Genomic DNA, 16,314 nt, shown 5'->3' on the forward strand with positions numbered 1-16,314 from the left:
GTGTGCACGGATTTAATTACATGTTAAATGGAGATGAAAGGCTTTTGCTGGCTAAGCAGCATGGCCCTTATAACCAGTAAACAGGAAACAGTTTACATAGTATCATCTAATTTTATACATTTGGGAAACGCCAAGTTTATGTGTATGTTCAGTTTGATTATAGCAAAAATGTGGACTTCCAGAGTTGTGTAATTGTGTCATTATATCAGATTTTTGATACTAGTAGTCTAGCTGTAAGTTTACAAGATGGCTATTTCTCTATAAACTCATTGATTTGCTTGCTGTTCAGTCATCATGCATCACTGTCTTCACTTGAATCGAAACAGCTCAGTCCGTATTTTGGGCATCCGTTGGCACACACGTTATGTTTTGCCATCCTCAAGGTCTTCATCTGAATTTCAGCGTTTTGAGACATTTATTTGTCTCCTGAATTGTCAGTTGCATATTTAAACCATTTATAGTCAAATTTATGACCGACTGACAAGTTTTATGCTAAGAGTCATGGCAACAGCAACATAACATTGACACAAAATTCAGTTCTCAACACATCAAAGCCTAAACCCTCTATTTATTGAAAGCTTAAGCTGGCATTTTTTGCCGCCACACAAGCATTGTTGCTTCCTTCAGAAAATGCACATTTTTGTCTTTTTTTGTGGATGAGGTGTCTTCTCGTTTATACCTGTGTTTGTGTACCTTCGGACTATCAGGGCAAATCTCTGGAATTTACAGAACAAACGGTGCATTCGGATGAAAGGTGGCAGGTTTCGCTGCCTTGTGAAAGAATGCAGGGAATTAGGAAAGAGAATGGAGGAAGGGATCGGAAAGAGGAGGGGAGGGGCACAGTCAGAAATCACACAGGGACATCACAAGCAGCCCAACAATCACCATTCCATTCCCCTTGACTGTGTTCACTGGTTGCCCAATGTTGCATTTCTGCCCCTCCGACATTTTTGCATCTGGCAGATGCTTTATCCCAAATCAATGCATTTAATCCTAAACATTATAATCACTTCACCACGTGAGCTACGGGAAGAGCGCTCTTCAAATAAATGGAACTGAATTTCATATTGAATGCATTGGGCGCTTCTGTTATTATTTGGCTTTAGCATGTGCTGACAAAATAGCAGATGCTGAGGACACAAGACGAGGACAGTGAACTCAGACTGCAGACAAAGTAATGCAGATATATCTGAAACAGTGTGAATCCTGATCTTCAGAGGCACAGTCTTGTAAGTCATTCAGTCTAATGGTGCTAACACAGACTTTGACATGATAAGTTTGATCCAGACGTGCCTGATCCAGTTACAGTGAGATTTATAGTACAAAGTTTGATTTATGGGAACTGATCATCTCTTGCATATGGTCTTACTGTTCTGATATAATTTTATTGACAGCTGCGCAACCAATTGTCCCCTAGACTCTGTTGTTAAATCCATCAGTTGTGATGGAATGCTATGCACTTTGGCAGGTTGTATAAGAGTAAACAAGCAAAGCATGATGAGAAACTATTTACTTAATTATAGTGATATGTTGGGCATCGATCTGAAGGTCAGATCTGTAAATACTCATGTACATTTATTCATTTGGCAGACACTTTTATCCAAAGCGACTTACAAGTAGTTTTTTACAGTGACACATTACTGCAGAGCAATCAGGGGTAAGGTGTCTTGCTCAAGGGCCCTTCAGTCATGACCTGCTGGCACTGAGATTTGAACTGGCAACCTTCTGATCACAAGCCCAACGCTCGAACCCCCAGGCCACAACTGACCCCATGTGTATTTTATCACAGGTGCTTGCGCTGTGTGTTCTTTATTTGATTAGCATGAGCTTTGTTCTGAGTTCAGTGGAGACTGTGGCCCAAATTGCACCCATGGTTCAGGATGGTTATACATGGACATATCTGCTCTTTCCAACAACAGTTATCTCCATTTAGTTGTCCGACTTATCCACCAAACCTCGTAAAGCCCAGATATCCCAGAAGGTCGCTATTTTAAAGTGTAACTTAGTAGGTCAGACAAATTTGTCGTTGGTTATTTTACATCCCTATAGAGAAGCTCACCTCAAGAATTGCATACAAAGGAAAGGCGTGCGTGAAGCAACCAATTCTGCAGGGGAATATCTTTGTGAGTGGTGACGTAACTGCAGATTTAGGGCTGTCTACTGGATTCTTCATTCTGGTAAACCGCTGAGATCAGAGGCGAATCCTGTCATAGATGAAATAGACTGTTTTCTGGGGCAGCAGTGTTCTCTCTCTACATCCGTGGATACGTCTGTCCATCTGTTTCTCTCATCAGTTAGACCGGCTCTCACACACATCACTTTTTTTGTAATGTAGCTGATGTGTTTATATTCGCAGGATGGTGGAAAGAGAGGGATACATGAAATAAGAGTCAGTGTTTGAAACTCTTGTCAGTGTGTCAGGTGAGAGTGGACATCTCTGCTGTACTGTTAGTCTATGATCCCAGATGCGAGCTTATCCGTCTGCATTCATGTTTGTTTGCAATTTGTGGGGTTTTTTTCTTCTGGAAGATTGAATTAACTAATTTGGCATTTTTTTGGTGCTGTTGTGTCATGAGCAAAACTTGCCCTCTAGTTGTGTGTGTGCGGGTGCGCAACATGTCAAGGGTCTGTTGACAGAGTCTAGCTGAAGGAATTTGACTGCCACAGAGGGTTCACAAGCCCCCCTGCTCAATCCAAAGAGCCGAGTAGCCACGTCAGCCCATGCATGGGGGCAGAGCCACTGCCACACACACACACGCGTGTGTAATAATAATAATAATATTTTCTTTTGGAAATATTGTTAAAATGTAATATAAATAATTTATATTTCCAATATATTTCCATGTATTTACGTTTTGTAAGGGGTGGGCCGCAACAGTTGATGTTGTTAACATCTGACCATCTCAAAGCGAAACAGCGTTGATATACTGTAGGGAACGTACTGATAACACCTGCTCTTCAAAACCAGCATATCATTACCTTGAGCCTTTTCTCTTTCATTATGATCATACACACTCTCTGTTAAACAGCAGACTCATTGTTTTAGCCTGAATCAGAGTTGGATAATCGGCCCAGAATAAAACACAGTCTGAGCAGGGTTTGGCTTTCAAAGGCATTCAATTCCGTTATGTGCTTTACTTTTATAAAATAAAATATTTTCTTAAGGCATCATCAATGCATTGTTTTATATGCATGTTTCTGTTTCTGTTTAAGAGATGTATGTAATCGAATTTCAATGAGCCAAATTATTTAAGTTAAAACCTATCACTGTTTTCTATTTTTTTATCACAGAATAAGTCCTTGTTCAATACCCTGATAATTGTTTGTGGCTACTTTTACTGCAGATGGAGAGAGTAAAAGATGTGTGTTTTAAGGCATGTGTTGTCCAGATGCTCTCAATAAAGACATGTGGAGTGAGCGAGATGGTGAGCCCGGGCAGTCAGGTAATGAGCTGGAGAACTACAATTTACTTCAAAAGGGCGGTGAAAGAAAATTAGGCTTTTAATAAGCGTAGTCCTGCTTCCTCCAAAGCACAGCAGGAGTGCAGAGATACATATAAATTTGGAGTTAAATATCCTGCCACGCACACACACAAGAGTGTTATATTAGTCAGCACTTCGCATAGACTTTCACTGATTTTATAGCAGGCAAATGATCAATTATCTTGAAGTAAACTGTGATTGGGTTGGTTAAGCTTTTTTTACTAGAGTGGACCACAGTAAAATGTGGTCACAAGCTGTTTTTTGGCGTGTTTCTATGTTAGTGAAGACATTTTCTAAAAGTTGGCCCTTTCAGAATTAGGCAATAAAACGGCTCCTACTTGAGCAAACTGGTTGTGGAAATTTGTTAGGGGTTAATTTAGCTCTGAGGGTATGAGGTGAGGGGAAAAGGTGAAGAGTGTTCACAAAACCTGAAAAATCAGAAGTCACATGCTCGGAGGTTCAAATTCTTCAGACGGTTTGCTTGTCGGGTCCTGAACATGACTGTGCCCCCTCGCAGGCCCAAATAATCCCTGCAAACAGACAAATAGTGACATTCGAAAACAAAACCTGTCAAGAACATTTTTACTCCAAAAATCAACACAATAACACATTTTTAGTTTTCATGTAAAGACATTCCTGTTACGTATATTTGTTTTTAAGATGCACTGTAATTGCACTGATAAATTGGTTTTGCAGTTAGTGTTTTGATGTAATTTTTAATATAATTTCTACAAGTTGGGTCAACTACATTTTGACAAATAATAGAGTAAATAAATAATAAAAATACTAGAGAAAATATAAAAATTATATCTTTAAATATATTCAAAGTATGATTTGTGGAGTTAAAATTGATTTTTTTATAGTGTGTCTGGACAGTGTGATTCTCATTATTACTGTTTATTAAAAAGCAACACAGATCTACAGGAATGAGACTTTGCAGAAAGGAAATGACAAACCTTAATAGTCCTTAAAATGACATAAATTTTCCTTCCTTTATGCAAAATATAATGTCTCCTTTTCTTCTAGATTTGTGGAGAAATAAAACCAGACATAAAATAGCATGATTTAAAACGCCAGATGTAAGGATGTGTTTTCAGTTTCAGCATCATGGATCATAATCCAAATTAAGCATAACTCAAATGCGTTATGAGGGTCTCTTCCCCGGGGGTAGGAGAACACATGTGCTCACATAAACCATTGGAGAGGCATTTAGAGACACAACGTGTCTATTCCAGATGTTTGATCAGAATGACATTTAACTCATGAAAATGCACAACAAGTACAAACAGGGAACTGATGACAAATTATGTAATGAGCACATGCACGCATATAAGCACATAATAATAACATGCACATGCATACACAATGTCCTCGGTGTTTCATTGTTTACTCTTATTGTAATGGGTTTTGTGCAGATGTTTTAAAAGAATATTACACCGTAAGGGCTTGATTTCCTGGAAAACAACTGTGGCACACGCATTCACTTAAGTCATCAGAAAAAGCTAGTGATCTGTTTGACATGCTCTTCTTTACCTGTCATTACCTGTGTGCCAGCTGTTTCTAACCAGTTATAAAGACGCTAACTGCTAATCTTGATGCTGTCTGTTTCTTCTTCTGTTTTATGCTCTTAAAACCGGGGACACTCATAAAACACATTCCTACTATACAGAGTAACACAAACTCAGGTGTAGGCCTGTGTTTTACCCGTAGTGTGAATGACAAAGTAGCAGTCGAGGGATTCAATAGCACGTGCATCACTTGTTATTTGGAGTCTAAGAGTGTGTAATAATGTTAGTTACTGTATATTTTTGTGCATACACTGTTATCTGTTGTCTGAAAGTGTGCTCGTGGTTGTGTGTTTATTAGTGGTATACGCAGGTTTAAACTAGAATTACTGCAGATATTATGTGTTCTGTATTTTGGTATTGGGACTTAACAATTGTTATGAGATTCTTTTTTTACTTGGAAATTAAGTCCAAAACACAAATTAAGAATAGTAGTTGTTGTGCAGTATTTTATTTAGCCTTTCTGTACCTGACAACACATTAGAGTTGAATTTACCCCGTAGCTTTAAATATATCAGCCTGCACTTATCCACAACAGCCTTTTCTTCTAACTGCAACGTTTTGTGTAACTATGTAAATCTTAGTACTGAGTATACACACCAACTGGATGTTACTTCTGGTAGAGGTCAGGGAAGGAAATGTACAGTGAGTGTGTGACTGCTGGGACTGAGGTAATGTCGATATTTGTTGGTTCTTTTGCATGGGAGTGTAGGATCCTTCTGCTGTGGATATTTCCACTGGCACGGCAAACTGCCCTGACTCAAATGAGGCCACTGTGTGTTTTGGTGTCTGTCTGTGTTAACGTGTGAGCGATGCTGGGAAAACACACTGTTATGGATTACTTGTTGTTGTTGTGACCGTAGAAGCAAAGTCATCTAAAGTCTATAATGCTTATCTTTTGTGTAGATAAACTCAAAAGCTAAATGCTGTCGGTGGACGGATAGGACAAATAATAATACAAAAAGTCTTTAACTTCTACATTTGTCAAGTTCTTGTTAAGTTCCACACTTCCCCGCAAGCATTTAACCACTCTTGAGGAATTTATCGGTCCCTCAATACAGAGCCTAGCCGAATACTAACACACTCCAATACCGCTTTTGACATTTTCAGAAGAATGAACATTGCATTATGGCTCTGTCACAAGTGTAGAAGAAAGAACTCAAAACACATTGTTGGGTCCTTTCTCCCTGACCCGAGGGACTTACTGCATTTCGAGTGCTTCTTATGCTTTTAGAGATTGTAGCATTATTGTTAAAATGAAATAAACTTTCCTTCTCGGCATCTTAGGGCTGCAGCAGATCATAATGTGGATAATACCACAGCCTTGCTGAAACAATGGCTGAAGAACAGGCAGAACCAATACCACTACGTGGAGTGGAGGCCCACGGAGATGCCAAGGTTGGTTAAAAAACATCTTGTTCCAAAACAGATGGCTGGAAGAGTTTCAATGTCAATGAGCACTGATGTCTGTTTATTTCTGGGATTTGTCACAGACTTTCCCGATATGGATTTAAGCTAGTCCTAAACAACATGATTATCTTTCTGGTTGATTGAAAATGCCTCTAGTCCCAAGCTGCGTTTCTGTGTTGGAAACTGGCTTCAAATTGCTGTAGCGTGTATTAATGCCCTTTACCCAGAACCCTGCAAAATCTTTAGATGGGTCTACTAATGCCTCACAGTGAAGTTTGCATTTACTAATGCAACACATTCAGTTTTCCTTATATGTACTATTGTCATTGCACATTTGCATTGCTAAAACTGCTTATAATCCAAACAAAAACGTACTAAAAACAACATGGTATTCGTGCAATAGAGGATATATTTAAAATGTATCTGTAGTAAATATTTTTTAAGAATAATTATGTCACTTTTCTGGCATCAGATCGTACACAGATGAGTGGGGGCCAAAACACTGGGCTCCATCTCGATTCAACCATGTGATGAAGCTCAGACAGGCAGCGCTGAAGACTGCACGAGAGCGTTGGGCTGATTTTATACTGGTGAGGTCATAGTAACAAAAAATACTCTTCCATTTTTTCTCATACCAAGATCATTCCACATCCGTGGAAAAAATATGAGACCATTCTAAATGTTCATTTAATCAGCATTTATTGATGTATTGCGTTCATTCCAGTCCTGAATTTCATCCAACCTCAGGAGTGACATAAAGTCATCCAACAGCCATGTGAAAGACTGACAGTATGACAAGACACATGGAAACTGATAAAATTATTTTATATGATCATTATTTTTACCAAAAATAATATAATAATTATTAATATCAACAAACATTAGTGACGTTTTGCTTAAACGTGAATATGAACTCTAAATAGGTTTTCTTTACAGTGTTTGAAGTCAGAAGAACCAGAGAGCATCTTTTCTGTTATTTTTACCTGTTTCTCAAATTCATTTTTCTGCAAATAAATGCAAATAAGAACAATATGTTTCAGAAATTCTGAAAAACTGAGAATCATTTTGTGTTGGTCTCTTAATTTAATTTCTTCTCTAATGTTAAGTTAATGTTTGTTATAGGATTTTATGTCAAACTCGGGATCTCTGTGTTTTCCCCTAGTTTGTTGACAGTGATAATCTCCTGACTAACCCACGGGTGCTGAATCTATTGATGGCTGAGAATCTCACACTGGTGGCACCCATGCTGGACTCCCGATCTCTCTACTCAAACTTCTGGTGTGGCATCACGCCTCAGGTACAGCTTTACCTGTACACCAAAAGACCCATAAGACCTTACTTTTTTAGTCCTGAACTTAAAAACAGTAACTGACAAAAGACATCAAGAGACACAACAAGGGCTGACTCAGTTAGCTCATAAAATTTATTTGAAGTTATAGACATGTATCATATTCATAATTATTTTGTGAATATAACCATATTCACCTAGACTAGAGAAAAGAAAGTTTACTTGATTATGTTTAAAACATCTATATTTATATAAATAATGCCACAGAGAAAGATAGGAAATGTAGTTTGGCTGTGCGTACCTAACGTTTCAATTCCAGAGACCTTTTTACTGTATTAAGCTTAGATTATACGTTCAGCATGCACTACAAATATTCCTCAAATGTTGGTGTATATCTGCCTCAAGTGTTCCCAACATCAGAATCAAGTGAATTGCTATATACCACATGATATGTGGCCATGAAACTGAGGATATATTTATCTCTTTGGGCATTGCAAACAGACCCTGATCTCTCTGATCTTCTCTCAGGGTTATTACAAGCGGACCCCAGACTACCAACCTATACGTGAGTGGAAGCGTTTAGGCTGTTACTCCGTTCCCATGGTGCATTCCACCTTCCTATTGGATCTGAGACGGAGCTCCACACGAGAGCTGGCCTTCTACCCACCTCACCCCGACTACAGCTGGGCATTTGATGACATCATGGTCTTTGCCTTCTCAGCTCGACAAGCTAGTGAGAGAAATCTGTTCTTCGTCCCTTAGGAGAGGTCTATTACGTGATCTGTCTTTTCTCAATGCGTGTCTCCATTGAAATGAGTGAGAAGTTACATTTCATTTTGCAATGCAAACATATGAAGACAGTTAAGGGGGCAAGTCTGTTTCTGCGGCCAGAAGAGACACGGATCAGATTATGACACTTAATTCACCCAACCTTCAGCTGTTAGATTGTGGTGCAGTAAATGTTGGTGAGAAGGGTGTGTATCTGTGCTTGTGTACTCGCTTTAATGTTGGTAATGTGGCTAATATAATCAGCTCCAGCTGGGCGTTTTTATGGGCATTCTGGCTGTTTGTGGATGTTCCGTTGAAGAAATAATGTGCGACGGCATGCAGCGAGGTTACTGTAACGGAGAGAAAACAGCCACACAACTGAAACAAATTATGACACCAAACACACCCATGGACACGAACCATAAAGGAGAATGTACCAAAATGCACACACACATACCAATGGTTGTAACCCTTTGTGTCCTTAGATGTCGGGTGGTGCTAAGCACAAATGTTCACAGAATAACATCAGATATTTTGTTTCTGTAAAGACACATTTTATTGTATATATGAATCAAGAAGCTTTAAATGCTGTTGTTTTGTGTGTAGGTGTGCAGATGTATGTGTGTAACAAAGAGCATTATGGTTTCCTGCCTGTACCTCTGAAAGCTCAGCAAAGTGTGGAGGATGAGGAGGAGAGTTTCACACACACCATCACTGAAGCCCTTAGTAAGCATTATACATCAAATAGATCTATACACACATTCACATACACAGTATCGTATGCCCATGCAAACAAACATGTACATGCACAAAGACACACAACATTTAAAACATCCTCACACACAGTAGAATTTTCTATTGAATGTAAACATTTCATTTTACTTCTTATTGTGTAGTTGATCATAACATCAAGCCCTCCGAGTTCCTCTTCACTCCAGCCAAAGCTCAGGACAAGATGGGCTTTGATGAGGTGAGAGCAGAATCTGTGGAATGTCTCGCTCCACTGAACATTTATGCAAATGCACAGAAAGGAAACGTTTCTCTTTCATTTTGCTTTGCTTTCTTTCTCTGCCTCTTCCTGTCAGATCTTTCTGATAAATCTGAAGCGGAGGTTAGACAGGAGGGAGCGGATGTTGAACTCTATGGCAGTTCTGGGTTTTGAGGCCACACTAGTTGAAGCTGTAGATGGAAAGTAGGTTATTACTTGGCTGTTCATTGTCATATGTGCATATTGATAATCAGTTTATTTTTTATTCAAGCACATTAACACTTTTTATTTTTCACCAGGGCTCTAAATACATCTCAGTTACAGGCTCTTGGTATTGAGATGCTGCCAGGGTATAAAGATCCATACTCTGGCAGGGTGTTGACACGTGGAGAGATCGGCTGTTTCCTTAGCCATCACTTCACCTGGAAACAGGTATCGCTAATGTCAGCTGGACAAGAAATATTGTAAAGTCAGCTGGTGTTCCAAAATCAGCCTAACATGTTATTTTGGGTACAAAAATGTGGGTATCCAAATCTGTTCAAAACCTACCTTTTGGTCTCATTTGTAAAAACACTATAAAAATATGGTAAATAAAGTTTTCTGTTAGGGTTAGATTATGGGTTAGGGTGATTTTTATTTAGTTTATAATATAGTTTATAACTAGCTGTGTATACAAAAAATGCAAGTCTAAGTATTAAAGGGATACTTCACCCAAAAATACTGGTTGAATGCTTATAACCAAACAGGTTTTTCCCCCCATAGACATTAAAATTTCTTCATTTTTGTTCTGTTCAACAATGTCTGGTTATAAGCATTTTTCCAAATATCTTTCTCTGTGTGTACCAGAACAAGGAAATGTATACAGATTTGGTACAACTCGAAGGTAAATAATGATGAATTTCATTTATGGGTGAAGTATCCCTTTAAGATTCAAATGTAAATGTGTTTGTTTAGGTGGTGGAGAGAGGCTTACATCATGCGTTGGTCTTGGAGGACGATGTGAGGTTTGAGCCTCGATTTAAGAAAAGGTTACAGACCATCATGGAGGATGTTGAAAAGGCTCATCTGGACTGGGACCTTATGTAAGAACAATAAAAAAGCATAAATTGAGACTTTTACTGTCAACAAGTACATCATGTTTTACTGTAATCTTTTATTCTGTCCTCTGCAAAGCTATGTGGGCCGTAAGCGGATGCAGATAGCCCAGCCAGAGGTGTCTGTGGAGGGCGTGAATAATCTTGTCGAGGCAGATTACTCATACTGGACTCTAGGTTATGCTATTTCGCAGCAAGGGGCCAGAAAACTCTTAGCTACTCAGCCGCTTGGCAAGATGCTCCCTGTGGATGAGTACCTGCCCGTCATGTTCAACAAACACCCAAAGTAAGCGTGATGGATAAATTGGACAGATGCGTGCTCATAACTAGTGTAGCAAACATGTAGTCTCTCTCACACACATTTTCTCCTTTGCTGTTGAGTGGGGCAGACCCACACAGTGCTAGATTGTTCAGAGAGTGAAAATAAGTGTGGCGTCCCTGCTGGGTCACTCAATGGCGGCTTTCTACCTCATTTCCTCTAGTGAGAATCCTGCACAGCTCTGGTTGCCCCACTGGTTCTCTTTCTCTCCAGCACCCTCAGCACCCTGCGGTCCTTTGACACTGTTGTCTCACTGTTATTCTCTGCTTCTCTCTCTCTAGCTTTGAGGAATTTTGGGAAGGGCCAGTTTTTCCTGTTACTAGTACTAGAGGGACAAAATTCCCATTGATTGGACTTTTGGGGGAAGGGCCGTTGGTATTAGACAGATGGATTACTGTATATATTGCACTTTCTGTGTGTGAGAGAGAGAGTCATTGTGTACTTTTAGTGTGGGAATTTAGTGTGATAGTAGTGTAAAATGTTACACATGCTATAATGTTTTTGCTGTGTTTAGGTAAACTGTTTAGCTATAATGTGATTAAATGCACATTAGAAAAGTGAACTTAAAATGTAAATTATATTAAATTACATTAATTTTATCATTTTTTGTTATAATAATACAGTCCTCTGAAACAAACTTCCTGTTTGCACATTTCTATCACAAACTTGTTTTTCATCTCTCCTCCCTGAATTTAAGGGAGTGTTTGTGTCAGTGGAGCCTGTTTTTTTTTCTTATAAAACATTTTTCAATTTTTATAACTTTTTTTAATACGTGATTTAGCAGAGCTAAATGAAAGTTAATCACATCGGCTATCTGTGTTTGTTGTAGGTGGTATTAGACATGCGTTTATACATATTTAGATGGTTGTTATTTAAAAAAAAAAGGAATGCTGCAAGACAACTAGACCCGCCAATATTGTCTATGAAACAAAAACTTCAAGTAAGGATGAATTCAAATAAAAAAATTGCTTAATTATTTCACACAAAATATTGTTTAAGCAGCAATTAATACAGCATCTAACAACAATGACACCAAAAATATGGTGGAAGTAGTTACACTAAAATATAAACGTACAAAACATATGATGGCTTGCAGTTTGAATGCCCCAGATGATTCTTTTGCAATTCATCAAGACATATTTGTTTTGTTTTCTCACATTATGGTCTGAGTTTTGAAGTTTCTTTCTCTCTTTCTCCTAGTGTGGAGTACATGTCTCACTTTGATCCCAGGGATCTACGTGCTTTCTCGGTCGAGCCATTGCTTTTGTACCCGACGCACTATACAGGCCAGCCGGGTTACTTCAGCGACACCGAAACCTCCACTATTTGGGATAATGACACGGTCATCACAGACTGGGACAGGCGGTATGCCCAAAAAACTTCCCAGCAGGGACGAATAGATCCTGTCGCCCAGAACAGCGTTACCGGGGACATACCACCACCTGCATCCCGAGCCTCTCGAGATGAGCTCTGAGGAAACACACTCTCAAACAACATCACTGACTGACTCACAGACTGGTTACTCCTCCATGTCCAGCAGTCCCAGCCTCTTTCGTGAAACATCAGCCAATAGCATGACAGCTGGCTGGGATGCTTGAACACCATTGGCTGACTGGTTGAGGTTGGACAGTCTGTGCACGGAGGGACACAAAAACACACAAGCTCCTTTATAATTCCACTTTATTTATTTCATCATACTTTCCAAAAACATTAGGGGGCCGAACTGTCCCTGGTGGATATTTACAAAGTTTTGAAAGATGAACACAACAAGGCTTTCCATGAGGATAACACAGCCTCCCTCTTTTGGACAGTGACACAAACAGACATATGGGAGTTCGATTTGGGTTTGGCAGTGCAAGAACAGGGCTTATGCAGAAGGATCTTTATTTACGATACGTTTTAAACAAAATATAGAACAATGATTTATGGGTAGAATTATGAATTGAAAGACTGACAGTCTTTTAACATTTCCAAACCAATGCCATGAGGATGACAATACATCAAACCATTGTTCTGTCGAACAAGTAAGAGAAGATATAAATCATCAAGATCTAAAGGAGTAGCTTATGATTTTACAGTTTTTAGGAATCCCACATTAGAAGCATTGGAGTGAATTTGAGGCGCAACATTCATAAATTGTACTTTAAAGTAATCTCTTGACATTTTAAAATTGTTCTATTTGTTTAAAGTAGTTTTTAATTTTAATTTTACAATCTAATCATCTAGAAATTGGGTTTATATGTTGCCTAACACATGTCTATGTCTAACATCACGTTGTCTTCCTGGAGAGACGTCAACTTTCCAGGAGACTGACGTAGTTTGAACAAGTGTTCACTGTGCTATATGTCATCATTTGAAACGGGATGCTATTACTCTCATTTCTTTCACTTGGCAGGCTGGCTCCTGTTTTCTAACTGTAGATTGCATTGCCTTGTTGAGTACTGGAGATGTCATGGTGCTGGTGGTGGGCTGATTCAATAAAACTGGACAATCCGTTAAAGAAGACTCTGGACGTAAGCTAGGGTTGTTCAATGCCAGTGTATGCCAGACAAATAACTGGATACTCCTTACTCATCCTACTGTAAATCAAGTAGATTTCTAATTTTCTGGCTTTCTGTCATCTGCCCTGATAACTCACTCTTCCAATGCAGGCACTTCCAAAACAGAAAGAACACATGTGTACACACTGAGTTATGAATATTAAAACCATTCAGCGTTTCAGAATATGCTCCCAATATTACAACATGTTGATGGTAAACATGAAATGTGTTTGGAAAGCAGCTCAACCAAGACGCTTAAACATGAAATCTGCAACATTATGGTGTTTTCTCCATAAGAGAAAGACTCGGACATTCAAAATGTTTAAATAAACAACTAAAAATAAGGTTTTAAGCAGATGCGACAAAGTATCATTAACACCTACCCAGTGGAAAAGTCAAGATAAAATTGTGATATGGCCTTATAAAATAGGCATTTGGCTTGTAGCTCTAGGCTATCATTTAAAAACAGTCAAGAGGAGGTGCACATATATGCATACATAATATATGATGACGTGGGTGGGTTGTTTGATAAAAAAAATCAGTTTCGTCGCAGTTATCTTTGAAATGACCGCCATCTGCTGGCATATAGCTATACTGCAGAGGTGAAGATCGAGACTCGTGTTGTATCTGACCTCATATTCCTGAAAGCAGAATGTATCACCGAAAAGGTCATAAACTGATATAGTATGTCGAGTATTGCACATATAATCTAATATTTTGTTAATATTAACAAAATCCAAATACAAAGGAGAAATATAATGATGTCACTTTCCATGTACTTGATATAATAACAGAACAGTCCAAAACTAGTTAACAAGCAAAATAGTTAGATAGGTTAAATACAGTTTATAGGACTAGCAGTATATTAGGATGTTGTAAGAAAGGAATAAGATACAGTATGCCTGTATCATATGTTAAAGTAAATACTGTTTTAATATATACACAAGTCAAGTATATTGTTTCCTAAATACTACAACATAATAATTGTATTTCACAACTTTTATAATCTTGTGATTGTAAAGTAAGGTTGGTTTGGCAAAAGTCCCCATTAATTAAAAACATAACGAAATTCTTGGAAAGAGATGATATGCTAACATTTATGTCTTCTCTCACACTTCTCTCAATATTACCCTCATAATTGATTTCTTCATACTGCTCTAAAACCAGAAACCCTCCTTATCCTTTTCATGAGAAATACACCAAAACAGCAACCAAAGTCATTGCACCACAGGCTACACCTTCCTTCCCACCTCCCGACATGTGTTTAGAAGACCCCTCGCCGCCTGACTATTTTATTAACTTCATCAAGCTTTACCAGTTGCCATGTTTTACTTTCTCCGAGTCTTACCCAAGCCTTAATACCTTCTGTCATTACATCTACAGTGTTTGTCGCAGGCATGCTGACAGGTGGTGGTCTTGTAAATGGAGGTAGGTGGATAGACTTTAACTCTTCACCGGTGAAAACAGCAGACTGGACAGAATACAATACCTGACAGCCATCACAAATGGCAGCAAGATGTTGACTGAATTTAGGTGGACAGCGATATTGGCCAAATGCTGGAGGGTTGCCACAGCAGCAGCTAAAGAAACCACCAAAAGGTACAGAATATTGTGTTCCTTGCTCATAGTCGTGGCTCTGCATTGGCAAAAATCTTTCGGATTTTGGAGGGCAGCTTTGAGATTTCCATGGGTTCTTATAAGAAGGTCCAAATAAACCTACAAATAGATATCCAGAGTATGCATAAATAAAGGTCAATTAATGCCTGCCATGCATGGTAGATTTTTCTACATATGGTGTCATAAGAGCTAAATATAATAAAAAATCTACTACAATGACCATAACAATCTGTTGTAGTGTAGTTACGTTCTACTGTCTCAGAGTGTAGTAGAGAGGCAGTATATGGTTGGCTTCATGAATAGCCACCGGTTGCTTGATTATTTTGTGCTTGCTAACAACAGATGACATTTCCATCTGGGGTCAATGAAGTGCACATTTGGTAAAAGCCACCAAAGCTCAGATTGGTTTCTGGATCTTTACGTGATGCATCGTCCACATTAGCCTGAAAGTAGACATTTGGGGAGTATACCTACACCTCCTGGAATGACATTTATATTGTAGTATCTCTCTGCAGCCTGCTGAACTGATAAAGCTAGTTTATGTACTGTTGGTGTAGGCAGTTCAGTAAAGGTGATGAGTTAAGGAAATAGTGAATTGGCAGACCAGAGCGGTCTAAAGACACCAGATTGTTGCTTGTACTACTTGGGTAAAATAAAGCCCCGCCATGGCTCAGTCTGAACCAGAGATATGTAATGCTTTGCTTGTAAGGGAGTGTTGTATGAAGATTGTTGCTGGCCTGACAGTGTTTTCATTTTTGAGTGTCAAAACAAAGTTATGCCTGTTGATTTCTTGCATATAATGGCTGACAAAGTCGGTATGAGATACAAAAATTCTTATTTTGTATTTTTGTGTTGTCTACATATATATATATATATATATATATATATATATATATACAGTCATAAATCAAAAAGTTAAGTAACATATTTTATGAAATCTTGTTTTCTAAAAGGAAACATTCAAAACTCATGCTTAAAACAAGCAAAACATCTGCCAGTGGAATAAGAAAAATACATTCGAATAAAGTACTGAATTCAAATGTTTATTTACCCTATTGAGTTTATTTTATGTGTGCTATTTCACCATTGTACCCTAGGTGGTACCAAAGGACAGCAGAGTTTCTGCAGACACAACTTGCAATCTCAGTACCAATATCTATATAACCGTTCGATGAATTCACGCAACATTTGGTGTAGAAACAGATTTTATATTTCAGTCATTAACATTTTGCATCTAAACTCT

At 38.5% G+C, this 16,314-nt stretch overlaps 1 protein-coding gene across 1 annotated transcript in view; it reads left to right on the forward strand.

Annotated features, from left to right (window-relative positions):
- Positions 1–13,634, forward strand: part of colgalt2b (collagen beta(1-O)galactosyltransferase 2b) — a 14,319-nt gene extending 685 nt beyond the window's left edge. The window contains exons 2-12 of the mRNA XM_079466800.1: positions 6,335–6,445; positions 6,930–7,047; positions 7,620–7,754; positions 8,274–8,478; positions 9,120–9,239; positions 9,410–9,483; positions 9,599–9,705; positions 9,801–9,933; positions 10,456–10,583; positions 10,675–10,881; positions 12,115–13,634. Coding sequence (XP_079322926.1) covers positions 6,335–6,445; positions 6,930–7,047; positions 7,620–7,754; positions 8,274–8,478; positions 9,120–9,239; positions 9,410–9,483; positions 9,599–9,705; positions 9,801–9,933; positions 10,456–10,583; positions 10,675–10,881; positions 12,115–12,388 — 1,612 coding nt within the window. The 3' untranslated portion in view covers positions 12,389–13,634. The remainder of the gene's footprint in view (positions 1–6,334; positions 6,446–6,929; positions 7,048–7,619; positions 7,755–8,273; positions 8,479–9,119; positions 9,240–9,409; positions 9,484–9,598; positions 9,706–9,800; positions 9,934–10,455; positions 10,584–10,674; positions 10,882–12,114) is intronic.
- Positions 13,635–16,314: the final 2,680 nt, after the last annotated feature.

The sequence above is a fragment of the Barbatula barbatula genome (genome assembly GCF_947034865.1).
Source record: "Barbatula barbatula genome assembly, chromosome: 11".
In the NCBI taxonomy this organism is placed as follows: Eukaryota; Metazoa; Chordata; class Actinopteri; order Cypriniformes; family Nemacheilidae; genus Barbatula; species Barbatula barbatula.